General features: G+C 47.4%; 1 protein-coding gene across 1 annotated transcript in view; it reads right to left on the reverse strand.

The window, feature by feature from the left end:
* slc22a23 (solute carrier family 22 member 23) overlaps nt 1-21877 on the reverse strand; it is a gene marked incomplete at both ends in the record, with an annotated part of 85913 nt that extends 64036 nt beyond the window's left edge. The window contains 1 exon segment of the mRNA XM_084308369.1: nt 21843-21877. Coding sequence (XP_084164495.1) covers nt 21843-21877 — 35 coding nt within the window.
* Between the last annotated feature and the right edge of the window lie 1483 nt (nt 21878-23360).

Consider the following 23360-nt stretch of genomic DNA (forward strand, 5'->3'; position numbering starts at 1 on the left):
ATATTATTACAACAAGGAAATGAGCTTCTGTGCATAATAACACTGGATGTTCTATGAACCGTAGTTCATTATAGTTCATTGTAAAATAGCAACAGTAGTGTAATTATGGTCAAAACCCTATAAATAGCATTTGGAATAATAGATCTTTCTCTCAGAATGAATGCAGCATGTCATATATGTTACGATGAATTGAAAATGGGGGACCCTGATGTAAACAAGACGAAAGTCTTTCTCTGGTCTGCATCCCCTTAACAATTGTATGTATTGAGCTGTACTGTACTGTACCCATTCTGCAATCTGTTAATAAAGTTCTCATTCATTCATTCATTCATGGTTTATATAGCGTTATCGGAATATACGGGGTGTAGGCTACTGACTGACTGCGCTCCGCGTAGCTTGATTGATTGATTGATTGAAAAGTTTATTAACAGATTGCAGAATGGGTACAGTACAGTACAGCTCAGTACATACAATTGTTAATTGGGGATGCAGACCAACTTTCGTCCTGTTTACATCAGGGTCCCCCATTTTCAATTCATCATAAATCATAAAGCTCAACTCGTTATTATTTTGCGCACAGACCGCCGAAACACGGGAACGTTTTGATTATATTTAAAAGGCTTTACGTTAAACGAAACAAGTGGAATTTCGAAGCTGTAAGCAGAATAAGTCATGAATATAGTGTTCTTCCCCCTTTTTACTGTACAAGAAAGAATAGAAAACGCATTGCAATGACACCATGCAGATAGTGGACAGACTATATGATGGAATTCAAGTTCATGTATTGAAAGGCAGGATACATCATACATGCAGTGAGATTCATTGTTCTTGTATATGCTCTCGTATTATATTGTTTATATAGGCTACCCAATACTGACATCAAAATAGATTGTAGTAGTATGCCTCTAGAAATCATGCAGCAGGTAGAAAATTGACGGGAGATCCATCGCGATTTGGAATAGAATTGAGGAGAACTTTAATCCGTGGGTATTAATCAAACAACACGGGAAAAGGCAGTCATATTCCAGCGCGGTCTTTATTAGCCGACAACAAAATAGATGCCTCTAAAAATCATATAGCCAATCGAACACAACTAATAAAGGCATTCATATTGTACAGCACGGTTATAATGACACACAACACAACCAACGCCAAACAGTGGTCAACGAACGGTCTTTATTAGTATTTTGAGCTGTCCAGGCAGAATTGCAGCAATGGTCTTAGGGAGCCGTTGATATCTGACATCACCGTTTACAAATCCGCCTTTTATTTATCCACCTCCGTTACGAGGACCTCCACCTCGGTGTCTGTGTAGTTTCTCTTTTTCGTTCGCTTTGCCATCCTCCAACATTCCACGCACAGGGATTCCCTCATGGTATTTGAAGGGGAGGGCCTGACCATATTTGGTTGGTCGGGGCGGTTTTGGTATGCAAATACGTGAAAGCGTGCACGAGCTGCGGCGCAGGGCCAAGGTGGGATTCATCATGACAGGGGTGCGTAGAGCCTGCTTACGCACGTGTGATGAATGCCGACTTCCCTGTGCGTGCGCTAGTTCTAAATTCCGTGCTTACGTGTGGAAGTAGGTCAAGGTCAAAGTCCACGTTGATGAATGAGGGCCCAGTGGGTTCCTTACAAAACTACTTTTGCGGACCGGGAACCCATGTTCTGGGACTGGAACGCCTTGCCCTTGGATCTTAGGCTAGCAGAGTCAGTGTCCTCTTTTAAGTCACTGTCACACATACACACATCTGTATATAAAATGTTTTTCCTAAGGTTATGGGTTTAGGTCAGCTCTGATTGCTTAAACTGTTTTATCAATTTGACTACAAATACTGTTTGAAATGTTTTTTTGTCTCTTTTTCTCTTGTTTTATTTTCTTTAAAATAAATACACCTTTGCTGATATACATTTACATTTAGTAATTTAGCTGACGCTTTTATCCAAAGCGACTTACATGTTCTGTACGACAAGCCATCAGGAAGGGCACAACTCTATCAGCTTACTAACAATATTCATCAAAGTGTTGCGTGTTACAGTGTAGGTTAGTTTATTAGGACAAGTGCATGACAGTACAGTTAGTTAGGGTTAGATTTTATTTATTTAATTTAAATTTTTTTATTCAGATAATGGTTGAAGAAGTGCGTCTTTAGTCGACGGCGAAATATTGGACGTGTTTCGGCTGTCCTAACTGGGGTGGGTAGTTCATTCCACCATTGTGGGGCAAGGACTGAGAATAGGCGACTTCTCTTTGATGACCCTCCCGGAGATTGGATAGGAGTAGGTCTGAGGCAGCCAGAAGATGCAGAGCGTAGGGGTCTTGAGGGTGTGTAGTTAGAGACCAGTTAGAGCGGTTCCCTTTGCTGATGTTTTCTGTTTGCTGTTTTTAACATGTCTGTAAAGCACTTTGTAACTTTGTTTGGAAAAGCGCTATACAAACAAAATTCATTCATTCATCGCGTGCTCTGTTCGTCACCAGCTGTCGGTCACCGCTCATCACCCCCAGCTGTTTCCTATGTGTAATCAGTATCACTTCCTGCTGTATTTATATTGTATGCCCCAGTTAGTTAGTGTCGGACCTGTTTGTTCCTGCTCCTAGTTCCAGTTCGTTTGCACTTTTCTGTTGTACTGTAGTTTTTCGCTTAGTCAGCCATCCCGTTAACCTTCTCTGACGCTGCTCTGACATTAATTACCCAGTGTTGGGTTTTCTCTTCATCTGCCCCCTTCGTCCTGCACATTTCCTTTTGAATATGTAAATTTGTAAGGCCCTTATCGGTAAGCTCCTTAAACTACATCATCATCGGAATGGAATGGAGGAACGTATGGAACACGTTCTAGTGACTGGCTGGTCCTTAACCCTTTCACTACCACACTACAGAAGGTTAACCCTTTCACAGCGACAACACAGAAAGGTTAACCCTTTCACTGCCACATGACAGCAGGTTAACCCTTTCACTACCACACTACTGTAGTGTGGTAAACCGTCTGTAGTGTGGTAGTAAAGGGTTTGTCACAATCACGGCCAGAGCCTCTCTCGCTCCCCCTGCTTCCACGCCCTTATATGGGCAGCTTCCTACCCCAGTGTTCACACGCTGTCACCTGGCAGCAATCGGCGCGAGCTGAGAGTCGTCCGCTCATCACCAACCCCGATTTCTACTCTACGGATCCTGCCACTCATCGTCCGAGTGTTATCATACCTACCTAGGTACGAGGATGTACCCAACCTTGCTGCTGTCTAAATTGCCTGCCTTGCTCTAACCTCTGTTCTCCCTGTGCCCAGGACCATCCGCTGGCAGCCTACGCTGTCTCTCGACACACCGCCCGCCCGGACGTCCCTGTGGATCTCAAGCGAGCGCTCCTGCTCGCTGCCGTAACAGGGTGATCCTTCTGTAGTGTGGCAGTGAAAGGGTTGAGGGCCCCAGAGTGTGCTCTGAACAGGGTGGATCAGCATGTTGCTATGATGCCTCTAGCTCATGTCACTGAACTCCAACAGTCCTAAAAGCTTGAGATTCTCCCCTCTGTTGCAGAGTTTAAAACCTTGATCTCTGATTTGTTATCCTTGCTCTTTGCCGCGTCTTGTTTGATTTTATATGCTTTTTCTTGGCTTATTTCCGTATGTACGCTCAACGTGAGTTTAAATAAAGGTTTGAAATTAAAAACATGGGTCCTACCCCAAACGTACAGTACATATAAGTAAGGGATAATGTCCTGCGAGCTGTAACGGAACGTAGGCCAAGTGCGTCCACATTTTTATAGGATTCTATCACATTTTCATAACAATAGCACCCTGCGCCGTTTTCATTGATGATTCTTACAAATTAACGATGCTTTATCTTGTCCTTTATATGCCGATTATCATTAGAATCTTAAATTGTACCATATGTCCCCCTTTAGACAACATATGTAATGCTACCAGCGCACTTTTGTTAAGATAATTAGTTGGCCATTCGCGGTCGCTATACCGAGGTTGCAGTAATAGTTTAACGCTGTTCAGATCACGTCGGAGAATATAGACCCATCCCAGTGACCTGCGACCTGTGCTAACGCTCTTGGGAAATGCAGTGTTGTAGTTCTCAACATTTTCAGCCTTTAATTTTAAACCAATGCTGCCATCTACTGACAACAAAAAAGTGTTGTCTAATCGTCACCTTGAGAGCTACTTCCGTATACAGCGCCGCCCCAAACCCATTCTAGAGATTCCCACTTTTTGCTGGGAGTGGGGCGTGGCCGTATTTGGTCCCAGACAATAAGAGTGGCTGCAATTGGTCACCGTGACGTTACATCAACATATTTTAGCGGCTAGGTGGCGCAGTGGGCAAGGCGCTCGCCACCAATGCAGGAGATGCTGGGTTCGAGCCCAGCTCTCGGCGTTGCTACCACCTTGGCTGGTCGTTCATACTAATACAATTGGCAGTATTAGGGGGTGGGAAGCTGGTGGGTGGGGATCGGACGTTGTGGACAGCGACTCCTACAGGTCGGTTGGTGCGCCTGCGCAGTAGAATCAGGAAGCGACGAGGGCGGCGTGTCCCTCCCACGCAGACCCTCGCCGCTGAGAGATCGCACTGTGCAGGTGAAAAGATGCGACGGCTGCCTCCTCGAGTACCGGAGGGGACACGTGATGCAAGGCTTCGTCCACATTGCAGCCGGCTTGTGGGAGGCATGGCCTAACAACGTTCGAGACAGGGGAGGGTAGAATTGGACGATACGAAATTGGGGACGGGAGAAAAATAGAAAAATGGGGAGAGAAAGTAGATCAAAAAAGAAAAACATATTTAATGGTCGAGGGTTGCCTCCGCCGAGTCCATTAATTATTAAAATATGATAATAATACACACACACATGCAATTGTTGGGTCGCCGATGCGATTAATGTACAGCTCGAAGGGCCTTATCCCTTTTATACCATGGCCGGAGGCCAAAACTGAAAATAAATAAATAAATAAATGAATAAGGAGCATTTATTCCTTGGGCAAACGCTAGTAACAGTAATGCGGGCACACACTCATGCCGCACACACGCACACTTATGGCCAAGAGGAAAGGCCACTTTAAATTAGTATAACAACAGGAACAGTGTATTGCACTACTAAAGCTACCTAGCATGTCCTATATGCTCTGTAAATAACTATGTACAGATACCGAGATGTCACACCATGTTACCTGTTACCTGTTTATTGCACAATGTTGTTTTTTTATTGGATTCTATTATATGTTGTACCACTGTATTGCACATCGTCGCGGGCAAGACCACCCGCATTTCATTGTATACTTGTATGCCGTGACAAATAAAACTCTTGACTTGACTTGACTTGCCTGCTAGCATAACATTAGGTTGCAGGATATTATGTAGCGAGGCCACACAATGTGCATTAATTTAGAACGGTGATCAGAAGGTTTGGTTGTAATGGTCATTGTAGCTGAGGGGTACAATTCCCTGACTGTATTGTTAGATATGATATTTAATACCACTACCTCATGTACTTTAACTTCTGGCCACCCAGTACAAGATATAAGTATGATGAACACTTTCCCACCTGATGAAACGAACCAACACAAATGTACCAAATCGAATATTTAATACAGCAAAAGGTGTATACAACATTCACTTAATTACATTTATGATTTGAAATATTGAATATGCACTTTTATGGCAAATGAGTATTCGTAGGTAAATCAACATTGAATGTCCAATCTCTGGTTGCGCAGGGAGTAAGTATACAACCTGGAATATTTAGGAAACGATAGCGATGGTACTTAAATGATTATAGCTGGATACACTAAGGGGGGGGGGGGGGGGTCCCGCTGGTTGTAAGACAGTAGGAAGGGGGGGTTAGAGAAGCCGCTGGCGGTATCCCATCTGGCCGACGGTGTCTTGGGAGAATCCAAAGTCTTAGACACAGTGCCCACAGAACCTCGGGCCGCAGACGAATACAGCTGGACCCTCTGTGGAACGGTATCTGCCGGTCCACAACGGAGAGACGTGGTGCGACCTCACGTGTAGAGCGTCGCCTCACCTGGAGTCCTCTCCGGGGGGTAATTCCAACACTCGACAGTGTTGGCCTTTATCCATGGAATAATCAAAGCACACAAAGCATAATCCAAGAGCCGTGGAAGGCTCGCCGTCGTCGGGTAGAGTAATCCAATATACAGGTCCAGTCGCTCTTGACCCGGAGCTCCTCGGATGCAATCACCACTAGGGGTCTGACCAGCCTGGATAAGCGTCCAGATAACGTCAGGAACGATGGGGGTACTGATAACTGTAGAACTCGAACCGAACGATGCACCATACATAAATAGACTATTATTAGCTTAATAGAATACGTCCAACTCGACGGTATGGTGCCAAACTATGACCATTCAACTATTAATCTACACGATATCTCAATGCCTATTCTGGGCCAAGTAGGCCCTACTACACCGCACGTGCATCGTGGGGAGGCTTTTGCGTCTGTCACTCTGTTGGAGGGTAAAGAACTGGACTAAAAGAAAGTTCTACTTTACGAGCGCCATATATATATGCGCTATGAACAAATAGTACCATTCGTATTTCGCCCGGCATATTACTGCGCGGAACCGGGGGTTGCCTCGACATGTTAGGCGGCACGATTGAACTTGGACCTAGGGGTATGGCAACCTGGCGCCAGGTTCTCGTCCAATGGTAGAATGAAACTATTATGGGCTGTTTAGTAGAAACGGGGATATTCAATGCATATTGTACAAGGAATATACAGGGGATATCAAACGATATACAAATACAATTAAATATATATATATAAATAAATATACATATTCGGTTTAATCTGATCCTTCACAACAGCCGCCCCCTAATTAGTCCCACCTAATTAGCTAAGCAGAGACAGATTAACCGCACTGTCTTCCACTCAAGGTCCGCTGTAAGGGTCAGTCAACTCACAAAGTCATAGGGTCATGGTCATCATCGATAGTATCTGGGAGTCGGGGCAGTTCTATGAGCCTTGCCACGGGCTGTGTGTAGGTGCGCCCTTGGACGAGTACTTCAGCTGCTCGGACCTTGCCATCGGCACCGGTGATCACCTTGCTTACGCGGCCAGCCGGCCACACAGCTCTGGGGAGTGACTGGTCAACTATCATGACGACTGTTCCTTCTGTCAAATTGTCTCTCTCTTTTACCCACTTCTGGCGGGTCTGTAGAGACGGTAGGTAGTGAAGTAGGAAGCTGCTCCAAAACTTGTCAGCTAGTACTTGGCTGTACCTCCACATTCTTCGGCCGTTCGCTTCTTCGGGCCTGTACATTGTCTGGGGTAGCGCGGGGTCCAGCCGCCCCATTAGGAGTGTGTTGGGGGTGACTGGGTCGACATCTGCTACATCACTGGAGACGTAACCGAGGGGCTTTGAGTTCAATACTCCCTCGATCTCCGTGAGGACTGTCATTAGGACTTCCTCTGCCACAGTCTGGGCTCCGAGTACGGCATACAGGGCTGTCTTTATAGAACGTACTTCTCGTTCCCAGGTTCCACCGAAGTGGGGTGCGTTCGGGGGATTAAACTGGAAGTCAACCTGGGCTGGAGCGAGGTGGGTCTTAAGTTCTGGGCCCATAGCTTGGAAGCTCTCTCTCAGCTCTCTTTCTCCGCCTTTATAATAATAATAATAATAATTTAGGACCTGCTCAAGGAAGTTGGTCCCGTGATCAGACAACAATGTAGACGGTTGTCCTTTCCGTGATATGAATCTCCGGAAGGCCATAAGGAATGAGTCTGTGCTCATGGTCGGAAGGAGCTCGATATGTATCGCTCTGGTGGTCATGCATTTGAATACAATACCCCACCGCTTCTCGGTGCCTCTTCCTCTCTTTATATACAACGGGCCAAAACAGTCCATGCCTGTGGAGTGGAATGGCTTGTCGCCGATTCGGAGGCGACAGGGGGGTAGGTCAGCCATCCGTGGTATGCTGGGCTGCGCGCGCCACTTACGGCAGTCTAGACAGGTTCGCTGGAAGCGCCGTACTGCTTCTCTCCCTTGCAATATCCAATAACGACGTCTGATCTCCGCGAAGACTCTCTCTGCTCCTGCGTGGTGCACATCCTCGTCGTATTTCTTTATGATCAGCTCTGTGACCTTGTGTCGGCTGTTCAAGACGATCGGGTGCTTAATGTCATCTGGTAGATCGGGGGCTCTGCGCAGGCGACCACCCACTCTGATGAGATTATGTGCGTCACTCTCTGGTGCCAGGTGAATCAGTCTGCTGTCTGATGGGATGGGGTTTCCTCCCTGTAGACAGTCTAGCTCATCGGGGAACGAGTCTCTCTGGGCTCGTTGTAGTAGAAGAAGTTCTGCTTCTTCGTAGTCAGCTGCTGACATGTCAGTGGTGGACTGAATCTCTGGGTGGTGCCGCAGGAATGTTCTTTGTTGCGCACTCTCTAGGGTAATGCAGTCATCTATATTCGGGTCTGTGGAGGCGACAGTGCTCAGTCCACAGAACATAGGCTTCTTGTTCTCAGCCTCCTCTCTACTTGCTTCCCTCGGGGTGGGCGTAGGCCAATCTCCTTCCGGGAGCTGGAGGAATGCTGGTCCGTCACTGTAGATGTTGCGACGGGTTAGGTCATCCAGGGACATTCCCCGGGTGATGACGTCAGCTGGGTTGTGTTTGGTATCCACATACCTCCAGCTTGCTTCTTCTGTTAATTCTTGAATCTCGGTGACTCTGACTCCCACGAAGACTTTGTATCTGCATGAATCAGACTTAATCCATGTGAGTACTGTCGTGGAATCTGACCACAAGATTGTTCTATGCACCGGAATGGTGAGTTCACGTTGGATTAACGTGGCTAGATGCGCTCCTGCGAGGGCTGCGCAGAGCTCTAGACGTGGGATAGATTGTTGCTTACGTGGGGCTATTCTTGAGCGGGCCAGGATGAAAGCAGTGTGTATCTCTCCTCCCATCTCTTGGGCACGCAAATAAGCAACCGATCCGTAGGCTACTTCGGAGGCATCGCTGAAGACGTGTAGCTCAATCTCGCATGTCTCTGGCCTCACTGTGGATGGGAAGTAGCTGCGGCGTATATTGACACCTGGGAGTGAGCGGAGTTCCGTCTCCCACTCTCTCCATGTTGAGGCAAGGTGTGCGGGTATTGGGTCGTCCCAGCCCTGGTCCTTGTCCCATAGTGCTCGTACAATCATCTTTGCCCTGGTGGTGTAAGGTAGAATACATCCCAGCGGGTCATATTGTCTGGCGAGTTCTGTACACACTCCGTCTGGTGGTCGGTATCGCCGCCGACCTTCCTTGCTCTGGAGCCAAGGGTTTGTGTCTATAGTGGAGCGAGTCTGTTTTGAAGCGCCAGACTAATCCTAGTGTCATTTCTTGGGCTTCTCCTGGGTTTGTCGCCATCCAGGTCTCGCTGCTGGCAGCCTTGTCTGCGGAGGAGAGGCTGCGCAATACGTGCGGGTCACTGCTGGCCCACTGCCTGAGATCAAAGCCTCCTTTGATTAGGGAGGCGCGTAACTTGATTAGGAGAGCCTCGGCTTCTTCTTGAGTCGAGACGCTTTGTAGACAGTTGTCTACGTAGAAACTGTTCTTCACACTGTGTTGGACCTCTTCATCTGCTGCTGGGTCCTCTGTGACGTGTTTCTGTAGTGCAAATGTAGCACAGCACGGGCTGCATGTGGTTCCGAAGGGGAGTACTTCCCACTGGTAGATGGATGGGTTCTCATCTCCGATCTTCTCTCTCCATAGGAACCGTAGCAGAGGCTTGTCCTCCTCTACTAGTCTCACTTGCAAGAACATCCCTTTGATATCCCCGCTTATAGCCACCTTGTCCTGGCGGAAGCGCAGTAGCACGCCTAGTAGGGAGGGGCCGAGTGTGGGGCCGGGCAAGAGCTCTTTATTCAGATTTTGGGATCCGATCTGGTAGCTGCAGTTAAACACAATGCGATCCTTGCCATTGTGATGGACCTTGTGATGCGGCACGTACCATGATTCGGTCGTCTGATCGGCCTCTTTAATGTCAATCTTTGTTACGTGTCCCGCTGTGATTAGCTTCTCAATCTCAGCTCGGTACACACTCTGTTGAGCGGGGTCTTTGGCTAGGCGCCGCTCTGTGTTCAGTAGATAGCGCTCCGTGGCGTCTTTCTTTGCGTGAAAGGGGGGCATTCCCTCTCGCCTCAGGAGTGGAGTTGCGTATCTCATCACTCCGCCGACTGTGACTCTCTTTGTCCCCTGCTCGAGTAGGTGGATGGCGTAAATGTCTTCTTTAGAGCGAATGTCTTTCTTTTCGTTCTTAAAGGGCATTGTCTCTAGGGTCCATAGCCTCTCGACATGCTGCAGGAGAGTGGTGTCTTCTTCTGTCGTTCTGGAGTGGAAGCAGCTAGTGGCTGCGGTTCGGTTGAGAGATTTAGCGAGGGGGCCTTGTAATGTCCATCCTAGGCGGGTCTCGACTGCTGCAGGACAGCCTCGGGGGCCTGTATGGACCCGGTCAATCGGGACTATGAGTTCTGCATGGTCGGAGCCTATCAACAGGGTCGGGGTAGCGCCGTCTATGAGCGGGATAGGTAATTGGCGCAGGTGCACATATTTATCCATCAACTTGGTGACAGGGTAGGTGTACTGCGAGAGTCCTATTTCTTGGCTGGTGAAAGCATTTGTGATCTTGTACCATCGCTCTGGCTGCCCGTTGGCTGCGATAGTGAAGGAGACATTCTCGCCCTTTATCGTCTTTAAATCTCTTCTTATTGTCCGAATCGTCATTTCGTTCTTGCTCCCCCGCAGTCCCAGTTGAGTCGCAGCGGAGGCGAGCAGAAGGGTCTTCTCTGACCCGTCATCAAGGACGGCGTAAGTGTCCATGACTTTATCCTGGTAGCTCAATGTCACACGGACTACCTTTAAGAGCACTTGAGCTCCGTTGCTGCTGGCGGGGTCAATGTACATGACACTTGCCTTGGTGCCGCTCCGTGGTGCAGGTATAGGCCGTCTTCCGTTACTATCGTGTAGTATATCTAGATGGGCTCCATCGCACCGGCTGCACCTTTTCTTTAGGCGGCATTCGGCTGCCATGTGGGGCCGCGCACATCGATAACAGCGCCGGTTGGACTTTATCCATTGGCTCACTTCTTCTGCATTCATCTTTGTGAATGAGTCACATTGTGACAGCCAGTGTTCTTTCTCACAGTAGGGACACGCTATCTTCCACTTCTCCTTTCTCAAGGGGGTGCTGTGACTCTTACTGCTCGGTACTGACTCTGATTGGTGCATGACAGTCACCGATCTTCTTCCATCACTTATTCTCCTGGGTCCCTCTCTGGAGCTTGGCGTGCTCCGCCCGAAGGTGTCCAGTCGTAAGCTGCTGACCTCTCTCGCCAGGAAGTCGGCCAGATCAAGGAGGGATGGCTCGGGGCCGTCGGGATCTCGGTAGTCCCTCTGCCGCCGAAAGCGCTCCTGTCTTGCGGGTGGCAGCTTCTCCAAAATCCTCTCAACGTTAGAGTTGGCGTACAGCTCATGCCTGCCCTTCTCCCGTTGAGCTCCCAGCATCCCCACCAGGGACTGCACTTTGATTGACAGGTCGTCTAGTGAGCGATTGTCTGTGGCTGGGGGTAGGCGGTCAATATGCCTTATCTCCTGGATTACGTAATCCCATATACGTCCATATCTTTGATCCAGCGCTGCAAGGGCCGCTGTGTATGGGGTAGAGGAGGTAGCATAGGCTAGCGCTATATTGTGCGCTCGCGGTACTTTCAGGTGCTTCAATAATATTGCATACTTGTGGCGTTCATCAGCGACATCCACCATCATTGTCTCTAAACACATCCGGAGCTCCGTGTACTGTGCTCGACTCTCATAGGCGAAGTCTGGGAATGACGGCGTGGCGTTGTATGACGCCGTGGATGGCGGATACATCGGCGAGCGTTGGGGGAGAGACCTCCTGGGCGAGTCCCCTCTTGCGCCTCGCTGTGGGCTGGTACTGGCAGGGTACCATGGCCCGCTGGTCCAGGTACTGTTCCTCGGGGCTGGTCGTGCGTCGTGCTCACCCGTAAATAGAGTCGGGGGTCTGTAGCGCAGCGCCGCGGGGGTATAGCCTGGACTGTATGGGACCTCCTGGTCCGGTGGAGTACTGTGCTGTCGTCGGGCTTGGTTCTCCTCTTCTCCCTCTTCTTCTTCTATCAAATCTTCCAGATCTTGTAATCGTTTATTTAGCTTCTCCGCAGTGTAGGCCGCTCCTTCCTTGTAGCTGGGTCTCGCTTGGACCGGTATGGGAAGGGGGTCTGCGGGGGGTCTAGACTCGGTCTGTTGGTCAAGTTCAGGGTCGCTTGCTCGTTGCGGTGACGCTGCTCTTGACTGCTGTCTCGACGAGTTCCTTGAGCCCCTGGCGGAGGGAGAGGGAGTTGTCCTTTTGATCAGCTGCTCTATTAGTTGCGCTTGTAGTCTGTCGCGCTCTGCGTCTCTTTGGGCACCGGCAGCGGCGCGCTGGGCGTCGGCGGCGGCGCGCTCTGTTTCTCTTTGGGCACCGGCAGCGGCGCGCTGGGCGTCGGCCCGGTCTCTTGCCATATTCTCTTCCATCTGGAAGCGTCTCATCTCCAGACTTGTGCGCTGTTCTTCGCTCCGTTGCTGTGCTTGGAGGTGTTCGCGCTCGCTGGTCGCCTGGGCTTGGAGACGTTCGCGCTCGCTAAGCGTCTGTGCTTGGAGCCGATCGCGTTCGGTAGAGGCTGTCAGGCTGACGAGGAACGCCTGTTGTAGTATCCTCTCCGCTTCGCTGGGGGAAGGCGGTAGTGGAGGTGAGCCGCTCCTGCGTGAACCGCTCCTGGGGGTACTCGTTGGGGAGTCCTGGAGCTCTAGTTCCTCGGCGCTCTCCTCTTCTTCTTCCGTGCAGAGTTCTCTCTCTGTAGGGTTGTCTTCCTCCCGGGGCGTGTCGGGGACTACTTCTTTAGTAGTGGCGGGGGGTAAAGGCATGTCAATTCCCTCCTGGTCCCCACCGTGGGCTTGGTCAGTTACATTAGGACCTACTAGGGCCTCTGTGGTCGGGGAAACCTGGTCGTTAAGGTCAGACATAATTTTACTTTCTACTTTTACCACGTTTACCGTTTGTCGAAGGCTAGGTAGTTGACTGACAGTGTAAGCCTCTAAGTACTGAGGTGTCTGTCGTCTGCGCCGCGGGCGTTCTAGGTTAGGAGGATCGTTTCGTGGAGTGTTCATCATAGGCCATTTCGATATTAATAACACTATATTAATATTACACTAGTTACCCTCCGGCTCGAAGGACCAATTGTAGCTGAGGGGTACAATTCCCTGACTGTATTGTTAGATATGATATTTAATACCACTACCTCATGTACTTTAACTTCTGGCCACCCAGTACAAGATATAAGTATGATGAACACTTTCCCACCTGATGAAACGAACCAACACAAATGTACCAAATCGAATATTTAATACAGCAAAAGGTGTATACAACATTCACTTAATTACATTTATGATTTGAAATATTGAATATGCACTTTTATGGCAAATGAGTATTCGTAGGTAAATCAACATTGAATGTCCAATCTCTGGTTGCGCAGGGAGTAAGTATACAACCTGGAATATTTAGGAAACGATAGCGATGGTACTTAAATGATTATAGCTGGATACACTAAGGGGGGGGGGGGGTCCCGCTGGTTGTAAGACAGTAGGAGGGGGGGGTTAGAGAAGCCGCTGGCGGTATCCCATCTGGCCGACGGTGTCTTGGGAGAATCCAAAGTCTTAGACACAGTGCCCACAGAACCTCGGGCCGCAGACGAATACAGCTGTACCCTCTGTGGAACGGTATCTGCCGGTCCACAACGGAGAGACGTGGTGCGACCTCACGTGTAGAGCGTCGCCTCACCTGGAGTCCTCTCCGGGGGGTAATTCCAACACTCGACAGTGTTGGCCTTTATCCATGGAATAATCAAAGCACACAAAGCATAATCCAAGAGCCGTGGAAGGCTCGCCGTCGTCGGGTAGAGTAATCCAATATACAGGTCCAGTCGCTCTTGACCCGGAGCTCCTCGGATGCAATCACCACTAGGGGTCTGACCAGCCTGGATAAGCGTCCAGATAACGTCAGGAACGATGGGGGTACTGATAACTGTAGAACTCGAACCGAACGATGCACCATACATAAATAGACTATTATTAGCTTAATAGAATACGTCCAACTCGACGGTATGGTGCCAAACTATGACCATTCAACTATTAATCTACACGATATCTCAATGCCTATTCTGGGCCAAGTAGGCCCTACTACACCGCACGTGCATCGTGGGGAGGCTTTTGCGTCTGTCACTCTGTTGGAGGGTAAAGAACTGGACTAAAAGAAAGTTCTACTTTACGAGCGCCATATATATATGCGCTATGAACAAATAGTACCATTCGTATTTCGCCCGGCATATTACTGCGCGGAACCGGGGGTTGCCTCGACATGTTAGGCGGCACGATTGAACTTGGACCTAGGGGTATGGCAACCTGGCGCCAGGTTCTCGTCCAATGGTAGAATGAAACTATTATGGGCTGTTTAGTAGAAACGGGGATATTCAATGCATATTGTACAAGGAATATACAGGGGATATCAAACGATATACAAATACAATTAAATATATATATATAAATAAATATACATATTCGGTTTAATCTGATCCTTCACAACAGTCATGGTATAATACTTCACCCAGGCCATGGTATAATACTTCACCCAGGCCATGGTATAATACATCACCCAGGCCATGGTATAATACTTCACCCAGGCCATGGTATAATACTTCACCCAGGCCATGGTATAATACATCACCCAGGCCATGGTATAATACTTCACCCAGGCCATGGTATAATACTTCACCCAGGCCATGGTATAACACTTCACCCAGGCCATGGTATAATACATCACCCAGGCCATGGTATAATACATCACCCAGGCCATGGTATAATACTTCACCCAGGCCATGGTATATAATACTTGTTAAGACTTGGGTTGTTTTTGCAGTGAAAGAGCAGCAGCCAGAGGCAATATGACCAAATACGGTACCCGGAGGTGGTGTCGTGGTAAGCAGCCCGATCTCACTTAGAATATGTAAATAAAGTACTAATGGACCACAGGAAAAAGGTACATATTGTACATTATGTTATAACCATGAGTAATATATTGACATATGAATGAAAATGTACAATGTGTATGTATTACACAGAAAACGTTTGAACGTTGAGACACAATTTTCCTATAGCTTCACCCCAAAGCCTAACCTTAACCACAATGTTACCTTAAACTAACCATAACCCTAACCTTAACCACACTGTTACCTTAAACTAACCCTAACCCTAACCTTAACCTTAACCACACTGTTACCTTAAACTAACCCTAACCCTAACCTTAACCTTAACCTTAACCACACTGTTACCTTAAACTAACCCTAACCCTAACCTTAACCTTAACCTTAACCACACTGTTACCTTAAACTAACCATAACCCTAACCGTAACCACACTGTTACCTTAAACTAACCATAACCCTAACCCTAACCTTAACCTTAACCACACTGTTACCTTAAACTAACCATAACCTTAACCTTAACCACACTGTTACCTTAAACTAACCATAACCCTAACCGTAACCTTAACCACACTGTTACCTTAAACTAACCACACATATCTGCTGGCCTGGGATCGAATCCCTTGGAATCAAGTGATATCACATGGGGGGAAGATTAAAATGGGTCCTCAAATTATTCTCTGCCAGTATCATGAAGCCAAAGCCATAAAGGTACATTGCAAAATAGACATGTTGAATAAAACACCATACGCTAGTAGCTTAGCAGTCTAAAAGCAAGATACATCAATTCTTGCTTGAAGAAAATATGGGGCACCCTAAAGAAATGTTTGAAAACCACTGATATATAGATATGATATATGACGACGACGTATGGCGAGACTGAAGCATGCTGGCGCCAACAGTCAATAAAAACATTCACTTCATTCCTATGGATGGATGACCTTCTATAAATGTAGTTTATAGAGTTTTTTTTGCCCCGCTGAGGTCAAATCCCACCAAACGCTTCTCTCCTGTGACCCCCGCACTCTCTGCTCTCCCTCTCAGCCTTATCGCTGCTTACTGTTAATAAAAAGAGATGATTGCCCGCTTCCCTCAGAGTAAAAAAAAAGAGAAGGAAAGGGGATGAGACAGAGGGGGGGGGGGGGGGGGGGTGTTGTTAGGCAATGGTATGATTCACTCCATTCCCCCAGCTGAGTCAGCGTTACCGTAACCACAGCAACATGCACACACACACACACACACGTACGCACGCACGCACACACACACACACACACGTGCACACACACACACACACACACATGCTGCATGCTTGTGTCATTATCTAACAGGCGTATGGAGGGGAAGAGCCAAGAGGAAGGTCAAAGATGTAACAAAGAGACATTAACCCCTTATTGGATGAAGAGCCAACAGAGACCTCCTGCATTAGCTTAGCAACTACAGGGGGGCCTCAGCTGCCAGCCCCCCCCATGAGGAAGGAATGAGGTCCATCATCAAACGCGATTGCTCCTAATCGGTGAACAGAAAAAAATACTAAGCGAAAAGTGAAGTTCAACAGCCAAACAGTGAAGTGAAGTGAAGTTCTGATGACAAACAGACCTCATTAGTGAGAAGATAAGAACATCGTGGTGAATGTAGATGTGATGTGTCTTTCAAATGAGGAGGAGACAGAGAGGAGGAGGGGGGAGATCGTAGACGTGATGGGTCTCGCTTGGAGCTTAAAACTAACAGACTGATGAGAAATCAGCACAACAACATCAACAACAACAACAACAACAGCAACAATTGTTACACATTTAGATATATATATATATAATAAACAAGCTTGAAAGAATGAGCTGGAGAGAGAGAGAGAGAGAGAGAGAGATAAGAAAACAAAAATATTTGGCCCTAAACAGAGTACACAGTGGCAGAATACCTGAGCACTGTGACTGATCCAAAACTAAGGAGATCCTTGACTAGGTACAGACTCAGCGAGCACAGCCTAGCCATCGAGAAAGGCCGCCATAGGCAGACCTGGCTCCCAAGAGAAGACAGACTGTTCACCCACTGCACACAAGAGGAGGTGGAAACCGAGCTACACTTCTTAACAACCTGCCCACTATACCAAGACATCAGAGACATATAGTTCCCACAAATTGCAAACACCCAAAGAGACTTTGAAAACATGGCAAATAACGCAAAACCCCCATACCTACTGGGTGAAATACAACAATGTGCTAACACAGCAGCAAGGAGATAGAGAGAGAGAGAGAGAGAGAGAGAGGGAGAGAGAGAGAGAGAGATAGAGAGAGAGAGATAGAGAGAGAGAGAGAGAGAGAGAGAGAGAGAGAGAGAGAGAGAGAGAGAGAGAGAGGGGGGGGGAGAGAGAGAAAGAGAGAGAGGAGAAGGAGAGAGGGGGGGGGGGTGAGGGTGATGAAGATGAGAGGTGGGGAGAGAGCAAGAGAGGGCGATTGAGGCTGAGAGGGCAGGGGGAGGGAGAGAGGGGGAGAGGGGGAGGAGGAGGGATGGAGGGTGAGTGAATAGGGGAAAAATGGTCATTGAGTATAGATAGAGGAAGTGAGAGAGCTGTGCATAAGCAGGACTGTGCAGAACTGGGAGAGGTGGGAGGGATGGAGAGGGTGGGAGGGATGGAGAAGGTGGGAGGGATGGAAAGGGGGAGGGGTATTTCTGTCTGACAGCAAATCCTCTCTGACAGAGACAGACTTAATCCATGGTTACACAGGGGGTTTTTGTTTTTGTTTTGTTGCTGAATGATTATGTTTGCTGTCCTAGTTAAATAGAAATGCCGTTTGGCAGGATAACACGTTGCCCTACTGACAACGCTGAAATTGTGTTTCCGTTTTGGATACTTGCCAAAACTCGCCGACAACGTGTCATGTAATCTGCGCGGAGCCGTTGTTGCTCAACGCCCATGCGCAGTAGATACCGACATCTGCGTGCCCTCACCAACGTCTGGTGACAACAGAGCTGTCCCAAATAGCTGCAGCTACCATGTGTTGTCAAGTTATTGTTATAAGGAGCCCAGTCCAAGCTACAACAGTCTGCATTCCCTTAACAATTGTTTGTATTGAGCCGTATTGTATTGTACCCATTCTGCAATCTGTTAAATAAAGTTTACATCCATTCATTCTGCTAGCATTAACAATTGCATGAGCAGCTGGCTAACGTGAGCTAACGTTAGCTACCAGACCCTGTTAGCTCAGAGCTCCTCTTTCAATCTTAACAAGCATTAAACAAAATGGCCCAGTCATCTATTCACCTTTGTTTAATACATGATGCGTTGTCTAATGTTATCTAGCTACTGATAGCTCCTGATATCATCAGTTTGGTGCTGGCTGGCTAACGTGAGCTAACGTTAGCTGCTAGCCACAATGCTATACTGTTATAATGGCATATCCCTATCGCGTTAGCATGTAAGCTAACAAAATCGGCGACGATGAGACTAAACTCCGCTCTTGGTGGTCAATTGTGTTGATGTTAGTTTTGTCTCATCAACAAATGAGAGGCAGAACACACAGTGAATGTATCCGTTTTGTTTATTGCACTTTTATTGCACTTTCTTTGCTGAAAAATAAATGCTACATTGGCTAAATGGCTAACAAGAGGCATTTAAAGATGGTGGTTTGTTGCCACATTACATTTTTCTGATTGGTTGAAAATTGCCTTCATGTTCGCCACCTACTGCCACCTACTGCTTTGGCATTGTACTACATCACTGTGCTCAGGAGGCAAAACCAATGTCTAACATGCCTGCCATTACGTTGCATTCTGGAAAGCGAAAAACTGACCTTGAAAACGAAACGAAAATACCCCCTGTGTGTAACCGCAGCCTTAGACCAGCAGACAACAGAGACAGACTTAGACCAGCAGACAACAGAGACAGACTTAGACCAGCAGACAACAGAGACAGACTTAGACCAGCAGACAACAGAGACAGCCTTAGACCAGCAGACAACAGAGACAGCCTTAGACCAGCAGACAACAGAGACAGATTTAGACCAGCAGACAACAGAGACAGACTTAGACCAGCAGACAACAGAGACAGACTTAGACCAGCAGACAACAGAGACAGCCTTAGACCAGCAGACAACAGAGACAGCCTTAGACCAGCAGACAACAGAGACAGACTTAGACCAGCAGACAACAGAGACAGACTTAGACCAGCAGACAACAGAGACAGACTTAGACCAGCAGACAACAGAGACAGACTTAGACCAGCAGACAACAGACAGACTTAGACCAGCAGACAACAGAGACAGACGTAGACCAGCAGACAACAGAGACAGACGTAGACCAGCAGACAACAGAGACAGACTTAGACCAGCAGACAACAGAGACAGACGCAGACCAGCAGCCAACAGAGACAGACGCAGACCAGCAGACACGAGGACAGATGCACAAGCAAAGCGTACGAACACAGAGAACGTCCAAAATCATGCGCCATCCTTTTGTGAGTACCTAAAAATCCCCCTTAACCCTCTCTCCCCGCAACCCACGCAAAACCAACCCCCCTCGAGCATAGAGCTTATTATTATGTATCAGTCTGGGGAAGAACAGACGAAGAAACGTTCTTTTAATGAACGTCAATCCTTTTATGTCTGTTCCTGAGCGGGGCGTGGTGAGGTGCTGCCTCTGCTGGAACACACTATGCGGTTGTGTATTCCTCCCAGTTTGGAAATAACCATCTCCCGGAGCGATGCGATGACCTTCGTGGGATGATACATTTCATATCCCTATCCTGAGTGCTTACGTGGATTCGTTTTGCCAGACTTAACAGCACAGTCCAAAACACAGCGGCCCATATTCACAGGGCCCCTCAAAGTGCAAGTCCTACTCTGGGAAGCTATGTGAATATGGGCCAATATGTCCAGTCATGTTTCTGTCTTGTCCATGTTTGAACGTACAGTATGGGGATCCCTACAGGGTCCTTGAGAGGAGGGGTGGGGTCCCCAGCTAAATGAGGCATTTAAATTCCACTAATATCTTCTTCAATGGAAGCTCGAACAATGAAAGTATGTATATTAGTATGTATATGAATTCAGATACGTTTCACTCTCTCCTCTGTCATCTCCACACTTAAAGACAGCCATGGAATTCTCAACAAAATCATATCCAACAACATGCATTGCGTAAATCTTTTGTTTTGTATATTGTATATTTTGTATAGTGTTTGGTCTTTATTCTTTTTACTTTTTACTGCCCTACCCTACCGTCTAAGAACTTCAAGGAGGACAGCTCTACGCTACCGTCTAAAAACTTCAAGGAGGACAGCCCTACCCTACCGTCTAAGAACTTCAAGGACAGCTCTACCCTACCGTCTAAGAACTTCAAGGACAGCTCTACCCTACCGTCTAAGAACTTCAAGGAGGACAGCTCTACCCTACCGTCTAAGAACTTCAAGGAGGACAGCTCTACCCTACCGTCTAAGAAAATCAAGGAGGACAGCTCTACCCTACCGTCTAAGAACTTCAAGGAGGACAGCTCTACCCTACCGTCTAAGAAAATCAAGGAGGACAGCTCTACCCTACCGTCTAAGAACTTAAAGGAGGACAGCCCTACCCTACCGTCTAAGAACTTCAAGGAGGACAGATCTGCGCTACTGTCTAAGAACTTCAAGGAGGACAGCTCTACGCTATAGTTGGCTGATATACAACATATTTCCCGTCAGTGAGTCAGATATCTCTGCTGTCATGCCTGTCATAGCTCGAGCTTCAAAGTACGCCGGCCTCATTCAGTGTCCCGGCTGCATACAGTCACCGTGTTTATACATACCTCCCTCAGCTCAGACACCTTGCATTTGCACATCAAAAGCCAGAGCATACGATCTGCTCTTTCATACGAGCAATGCCCCCCCCCCCCACACACACACACATACATATGCATACATAACAGTACATATACATACAGTACATACATACACACCATCTCCCTGTTTGTGACACACTGAGAAAGGCATGTGATGGCAGGTGAAATGGAGGGGAAGCTGGGCCCCATTAACTGTACTTTTTGCTTCGTGAACAATTTAAACCAGCAGCAATAAAACAAAAGGGGAGATTTTGTCAAGCGTGCTGCTGAGCTAAGAGTGTGTGTGTGTGTGTGTGTGTGTGTGTGTGTGTGTGTGTGTGTGTGTGTGTGTGTGTGTGTGTGTGTGTGTGTGTGTGTGCGTGCGTGCGTGCGTGCGTGCGTGCGTGCGTGCGTGCGTGCGTGCGTGCGTGCGTGCGTGCGTGCGTGCGTGCGTGTGTGTGTGTGTATGTGCAGACTGAGCAAGGGGGAGAGGCAGACAGAGATAGATAGAGGGGAGGACAGGGAGAAAGCGAGGGAAAGAGAGAGAGGTAGAGAGAGGGGGGGGTAGAGAGAGAGAAGGCAAGGTCAGCCAGTATTTAAGCTGAGAGGCTGAACTTAAGTGAAATGCTGATACAGAGTGGATGAAGGTGATCAAGTGAGAAAATGCAGAGCCAGACGTTCTACCAAGAACCACAGGAAACAGCTTCCTCAGCCTCCCTTCACAGTACTGCCTGGTGCATGACCTCACGCACATACACACACACACTGAAGCACACACACACACACACTCACGCACACACACACACACACACACGCACACACACACACACACACACACTCATACACACACACAAAGACCAAAACAAGAACGAAACAAAATCTAGACATAAAAAACATCCTTTTACGACTCCCAACATTCCTTTGTCACACATCATCAAGTTCATCTCTTTCCCCGCTCTCTCTCTCTCTCTCACAAACACACAACTTAAACCGACTAATAAACTTAATAAACATACATTCATAAACTCCCCTCCTGACTTGGCCCCCGGGCCGACGTCGTAGAGGACGACCATAATATCTGTGCCTCGTCTGCATCCCTCGCATTAGCCCGGGGATGAAACTAGAGACTCACGACGTCTCTGACTCAGTGGCGTCCATTTTGTCTGGTTGTTTTGAAGTGCAGTTCAGTGGAGATTTATCAGAAACCCCCCCTGCTGTGGGGTACCCCCCCCCCGCCCAACTAAGCTCAAAGCCCTGCCCCACGCATACGACTAATCTGTCTGTGATCTGCTGAAAGACAGGGGGGCGGAGGGGGGTGGGTGGGGAGCTTTAAGCCGCATTCATACATCCGAGCGATGACACATCGTCGAAAGAAGAAGAACACACAGTTTTCTCTCTTCAACCGCTCAGGTGTTTTCCTTTGAGGGGTGAATCAACATCAGTCGACATGGTGATGTATTATTTGTGTAATCACAGAATCCTTGGTAAACAACCAACTCAAGCCTTTCCTCTCAACTCACATGGGTTTTAAGGCTGATCTGGGTTTAGCAAATCACAGCACTATTTCCCCCGTTACATTGATTACAAATGACGTTATATCTGCATTAGATCATTTTTGCTCATACAAAAATGATGTAATATTGGTATGAGTAGAACGTCCTGGTATCAGGACCACTGTATTATTTATGGTAAGGTTGGTTGGTTCTCATCAACGGACAGGCGTGATAATAACCATTGGTACCTGTATATTAATAAAACTCTACTCAGTAAATGACCACCTGATTATCTCATCTACTGTATGTGGCAATGGAATGCTGGTCCGTGTGTGACGTGCTCCAGTGATTTATTTTTGTGTTAATGCAGCTGTGCCATGGAATCTCTTGCAAACTGACCTCAAATGTAGTACTTTTGTCTGACTAGGGCACAGAACATCTAATTGTTGGATGATCCATTAACAACAGAACATTGTCAACTTGTAACTGTTTTAGATGATTAATCAACAACAGAACATTATCAACTTGTAACTCTTTTAGATGATTAATCAACAACAGAACATTGTCAACTTGTAATTGTTTTAGATGATTAATCCACAACAGAACATTGTCAACTTGTAATTGTTTTAGATGATTAATCAACAACAGAACATTATCAACTTGTAACTGTTTTAGATGATTAATCAACAACAGAACATTATCAACTTGTAACTCTTTTAGATGATTCATCAACAACAGAACATTGTCAACCTGTAGTTGTTTTCCTTGACCTACTACTGTCCCATAGTCTTATTTATTTGTACTATACTATTATATGTTTGATTGCACGACTGCTCTTGTTTTACCGTAAATTATTGAATGTTTTGTCATTTATGATGCCATCATGTACCCTCGGTGTCATTGAAAATGAGCCCCCCCCCCCCCCCCCCCCCCCCCCCCAATTGACTCCCGATGTAAAAATAAAGTACAAATAGAATCTTTAAAAATAATCTGGAGAAACAGACATGGTTCAAGATGGATCGATGTGGTAGAATGACCCTTCCCCTGCATAGATGTGAATGGT

This window comes from Notolepis coatsorum (genome assembly GCF_963971535.1).
Source record: "Notolepis coatsorum genome assembly, chromosome: 2".
Taxonomy (NCBI): Eukaryota; Metazoa; Chordata; class Actinopteri; order Aulopiformes; family Paralepididae; genus Notolepis; species Notolepis coatsorum.